Here is a 5,553-nt window from a genome sequence, read left to right as displayed (position 1 = left end):
ACAAGGGCCTCGCGCATGCGCCGCTTCCAACGGCGCCAGCGCCGAACAGCACCCCACAGGTTAGCACTACGCACGCGCACCTCAATGTTTCCGAGGCGGAAGGGATTGGGCATGCGCACTTGAGGTTACGCCGCGCACGGCCCCGGAGCATGCGCACTTGGCGGGAAGAGCGGCACTTGGCAGGGAGGGAGGGGGCTGCGCAGGACGCATGCGCGGTGCGGCCAGCGGGCTGACGGGAGCCGGCGGCGGGACAATTGAGTGCTGGGTGAGCGGCGGGGCCGGCGGTGGCGGGGCCGGCAGCTGAGGTACGGCTGGGGGCGGGCGGCGCCTGCCGCGGGTCACCGGGGGGGAAGGCCTGCTGGCTTCTCCTCGCGGGGGTGGAGGAGCCGGCTGGGCGCTCCCAGCCCCTGTACTTGCCCGCAGGGAGACCCCCTCCCTCTCCCCTCCCATCCCAGCGGCTGTTTCCGGGCGGCTGAGGCGAGGTGGGCCGGGCTAGTAGCGATTTCAATAGCATTGCTTTTTGGACCTGCTCCAAATCCTTACAGTTATTACGCATTTGAGGTGGTTTTTCCACTAATACTGATATCCAAGGTGATGCACTCGGTGCCTGCAGTTTAATTGAGTAAAAGTTAATCCTGTGTCACATCTTCGTAGTTGCCTATAAAAACCATTTAGCCTGGTCGTCTATGCCGGGAATATCTCTTCAAATGTTCAGGAGAGCAGCCTGTTAAATTTGTGCTAAAATGGCTAAAGTAACTGCCTCTAACAGGACTCCATGCATACTGTGTTGAGTTGCATGTGTAAAATTTTGAAATATTCTTTGTGTATGTGTTTCATTTTAATGCAGCTGTTAAGATACCTTTTAAGGAGAAAAATTCAGTGCTTGTAAAACCAGATGCATTCATGAGACGTTTTAGGATGTGGTTTCATGGTACATTTAATTTGGTCAAGCTAGGTTGCTAATAAAAGGCAGGAACAGTGCTTTCCTCGTTACCTCCAGCTGTTTCTCTGCAACCATACCTAATGGTATTGCAGGTACAGGGTGATTCAATGTACTGGTGGTTGTCTCAGAGGAAAGGGCATATTTGCTTGTCAGTTGATTTAGTTGTAATGTGGAGCTATTCCTTGCCCTAGCTACACCTACTCTGATCCCATCCAAAAGTTGTTGCACGTCCATAATGGCCTTTTTTCTGTATAGTACTGTAAAGATACAAAATATAAACCTTTTATTATTTTTTGTATGTTATATTTTTATTATATTTTATAAAAGCTTATATTTTGAAGACAGAGGGAGATGTATTGCTGGAAGCAATATTACATTTTAAAAAACACAACCCCCTAATGGTTTTTGTAGTTGCAAGTAGGTAATACTGGTAATATTCTTACATGTTCTTAAATTTAACGGGAGTGAAGTTACTGTGTTATCAAGGGTCATGTCTTTAAATTTCTTAGTCATTTGCAAATCTCTTAATGAGTCTGTTTTTGTGGTTTAAGACCAAATGATGGTGTAAAGTCCAAATAGATTTGGAAATCAAAACACTTTAATCACAGATACATGCAATTTATGAATTGCACAACTCCCCTGTTCCACGGGAGATGTGACAAGCTCTAGAAGTGCAGTGGTCCCAGTTAGTGTAGCAGTTCAGCCATGCTATGCGTAGTCCTCGTGTAGAGTTGTGGGGTGCCTGGGTTGTCTTCCCAAGCATCACCAGGCATTATAGGATTGAGCAGAGAACTTATTCAAATTCACATGGCACCTGAAGCTGGCTGTGGTCAGCGCTGCCACTCAGAGTCTGCTCCTCTGGAAGGTTCTTGACACCTTTGCAGCTTTCACAGTGACTATCAGTTGTTTACACTGCAGGTACTCCTGTTATAATAACCAAGCTACTTCCTTATTGCATAGGGTTAACTAGAGTTCATAGAATCATAGAATCATTTAGGTTGGAAAAGACCCTTAAGATCATCAAGTCCAACCATTAACCTAGCACTGCCAAGTCCACCACTAAACCACGTCCCTAAGCATCACATCTACACGTCTTTTAAATACCTCCAGGAATGGTGACTCCACCACATCCCTGGGCAGCCTGTTCCAATGCTTGACAACCCTTTTGGTGATGAAATTTTTCCTAATATCCCATCTAAACCTCCCCTGGTACAACTTGGGGCCATTTCCTCTTGTCCTGTGGCTTGTTACTTGGGAGAAGAGACCAACACCCACCTCGCTACAACCTCCTTTCAGGCAATAAGAGAGAGCAATAAGGTCTCCCCTCAGTCTCCTTTTCTCCAGGCTAAACAACCCCAGTTCCCTCATATGCTAACATTGTTGCTAACTTATATGAGCTGCTGTTGACACAGTTAAGAAACCTCTTTCCTTGTATTTTTAATAACAGCCACCATGGAACCGCATGGTGATAACAGTTCAGGCCATTTTGCCATTAAGGTTTACATCTAGTAACAGCATTACATATATGCTAATTGTTCAGATATGAAGGAGAGAGCAGTACTTATGTTATTGTCTGCATGTTTGCAAGTATTCTAACAGCACTCCGTTACTACTATGCAAATCTTGGAAAGAAAGGTTGTCATGCCCAAGTAAGCCGCTGGAGTGCAGAGTAGCGTCAAAAAAGTGCAGAAACACATTGGCTGTTGCAACAGGATGCAAACGTTTTCAAGATAGTAGAGAGGTAGAGAAGTTTGTGTTTGCAACCTGTATTATGGTTTATTTTTACCTAATAGTTGGGGGGATCAATTAAAATAAACAGTCCATGTACTGGTATTACATTAAGAGAATTAAACCAAAGTATGTTCCATAAATTGCTGTACTGTGCTTGTCTTCATCATTCCAGCTGCTGGGTCATTCTACTGCAATTTTCTTTTCTTGTTGTATTTCTACTACTTTGAATTATTAAGATTATAACTTGTTATTCTAGTGGTTGCAAGTATGCTTTCTCATATTAACATTGGTGTATGTTTGGTTTTGTCCTGAGGTTCTTTAAGGGAATAATGGTCTTATATTTTGAGGAAAAACCTATAATATGTTCTTTTCCACTGTTCAAGTGGACATAACATGGAGTGATAACCACCACTGTAATTTTGAGATAATTTTCTGCTGTATTCTAATCTGATTGCAGTGAATCTGAATGACCAATATAATTGACTGTTTAATGCAAAATACTACTCCCAGATATGAAACATGCCTTCAACAGTTGTTGTTCATTGTGCACTAATAATGGGCTTTTTGAAATTATGTTTTAAGTGTTTAGACAAGTTAGTTCTGTTTCAAATTGTCTTTCTTTTTATAAACTGGTGTAAGTTTGTTAAGCAGCCCTATTTCACGCATCTCCAGAGCGTTTCTTGCTATTGAGAACTGCATTATTGGCTTTTCAAATGAAAAAGGAAGTGTTCAACTGCAGAATTTGCTGTAGTGGTACATAAACAATGCATTGCAATGATACTACTTTTTCTTAAGTTGTATTATGCTTGTGAATTAAGATTGTTATTTGAAAATCTTTTATGCTATCTTTTATTTTATTTTAAAATAGTGCTTATATTGTTATCTATGGATCTATTTTTATATTTAAAGCCTATTCGGACTACAGTTGTCTTTATCTGCTTCCTTCCTTTCCCTCCACTCTCCAGAGCATTACAACTAAATATGAGGCGATCAGCAGCTCCAAGTCAACTGCTAGGAAACGCAGCCAAAAAGCCAAGGTTTATACCACCAGGAAAAGGTATCACAGTTTGTCTCGAGAACGGAACTAAGGAGATGGACCAAGAAATGAAATTAAAGGAGGTAAACTGAACAGTGCACTAAAAAGTATCTTTGTTCATACACCATTGTTACTAAAAGATAGCATCTGATCTCACCACAAACAACCTCTGCTTAAATAATCAGCCTGTTCAGAATAGATTTTGATACTTTTGCTCTTACTACATTGTATCTTGCTTCTCAGGTAGGTTCCTCTCTTGTGAAGTGGATGCAGAAAAATATTTTTCAAATAAGTAAAAGTAACCAGTTTTGAGCCCAAATACAATTCTCAGTGTGGCTGAGGTATGGATTGCATCTTGGGGTGGGCTTTGTTGGATTCAAATGTTTGGAATGCTTTGGCAAAAGCAGTTAAAAAACCAAGATACTTGGTAATGAAATGCCAGTGCATCAAGTTGCAGTTTTCCTGCAAGGAACTTTCTCTGAAACCTTTAATATCAACCAAAAAAAAGCATCACAATTTTTATTGATTTTATCTGCAGAAGACTTCGATTAAATTCAATTCATAAACTACTTGCACAAGTGGTGTTTGGTATTGTTTGCATGCGCTTTTTGTTGTGAACACTGGGATGCATATATTTGTGTAGGGATGTATATTTATGTAGATAGTTTGATAATGAGGATTAGCATCTATTAAGATCCCTTCTCGTTGCTCTTCTTTCCATTTCTCTTCAACTGCATGAAGGAAATGCTATTGTGAACTTGTCTCTCTTTTGCAGACAGATGAGAAAGAGGGAAGTGCTTCATTGGTTTCTAAAATAGATGGACAGAATCAAAATGCAAATTTTACACAGTCTGTGGACTCAACTGGAAAAGTAAAGACTACAAAAGCATGTTTCAGCGTTAATAAGTGTAGCAAGGTGGAAACGAAAACACTAAATATGCCCAAAGCTGGTAAGATGCTCTTTCTTATTTACAGCCATTTATCATAAGAGAATTTCAAAGCTTATGAGTGATATGCTACTTACTAAACTTTTAGGAAATACTAATGTAAGAGTCATGCAATGGTGGCATTATTTGGTGTTCTACTGGGTAGAGAGTGAAAGAAATAAACATTAAATTATTTTTTAAAATAGAAAAGGAAAAAAAGTTGACGTTTTAGAAGCCAGTTGGTAGTGCCGCTATTCAGGTGTGTGTCTTCCAGAAGACTACTATAGTCAACTCACTAATTCAGAGCAGTATCAAGACGAGAGTCGGGATACCCTAAATAGTGGAAAAGCATTGTAATTTGGAGACCCTGTTGGCCTCATGCAGAGAATGCTAACTGCTCTGAGCGGATTAATGTTTTTCAGAATTCTTGAGGGTTTCTTTTCTTCAGTGCAAGATCTGAGCTGTTTTCTTCAGTGTCTCCAGTGGGCACTCAAGGTTCAAGCATGGGCTGCTAACTCTGGTGTAGCATCAGAGCAGAACTGGTTCTATGCATTCATGTGTGCACTTACTCATTTGTTACCTTCGGTAACGAATATTACTCTGAAAAGCTAGGCAGTAAGCGCTGCAAAGATACTGAAGTGTCGCAAATGCGCTTTGATGGACCTGAATGACTCTGGGGTTGAGTATCTTTGTTTCCCACTCTTCATGTGCCCTGAACACAGATACAGTGCAGGGATGTTCTGCGTTGTGTGAATGCAGGTGTACGACCTCAGGAGCCGAGTGCATCTTGGAAGTGTTGCACTTGAACTGGGTTACTAACATTGCTGGATGAAAATCACTCCTCTTGGAGCCAGCTCAGGCATTTCAACATCTGTTTTACAGTTAATTCACTGTTGTTTCCTCATAATTAATTACAT

General features: G+C 41.2%; 1 protein-coding gene across 1 annotated transcript in view; it reads left to right on the top strand.

Annotated features, from left to right (window-relative positions):
- Positions 1 to 278: 278 nt before the first annotated feature.
- The window catches only part of RAD54B (RAD54 homolog B), a 68,947-nt gene continuing 63,672 nt past the window's right edge, over positions 279 to 5,553 (top strand). Inside the window, exons 1-3 of the mRNA XM_075494944.1 lie at positions 279 to 482; positions 3,640 to 3,793; positions 4,486 to 4,660. Of these exons, the coding sequence (XP_075351059.1) occupies positions 3,656 to 3,793; positions 4,486 to 4,660 (313 nt within the window). The 5' untranslated portion in view covers positions 279 to 482; positions 3,640 to 3,655. The remainder of the gene's footprint in view (positions 483 to 3,639; positions 3,794 to 4,485; positions 4,661 to 5,553) is intronic.

Source organism: Mycteria americana, chromosome 2 (assembly GCF_035582795.1).
Source record: "Mycteria americana isolate JAX WOST 10 ecotype Jacksonville Zoo and Gardens chromosome 2, USCA_MyAme_1.0, whole genome shotgun sequence".
Classification (NCBI taxonomy): Eukaryota; Metazoa; Chordata; class Aves; order Ciconiiformes; family Ciconiidae; genus Mycteria; species Mycteria americana.
The sequence above is the reverse complement of the archived record's forward strand: the minus strand, read 5'-3'. Positions and strand labels throughout refer to the sequence as shown.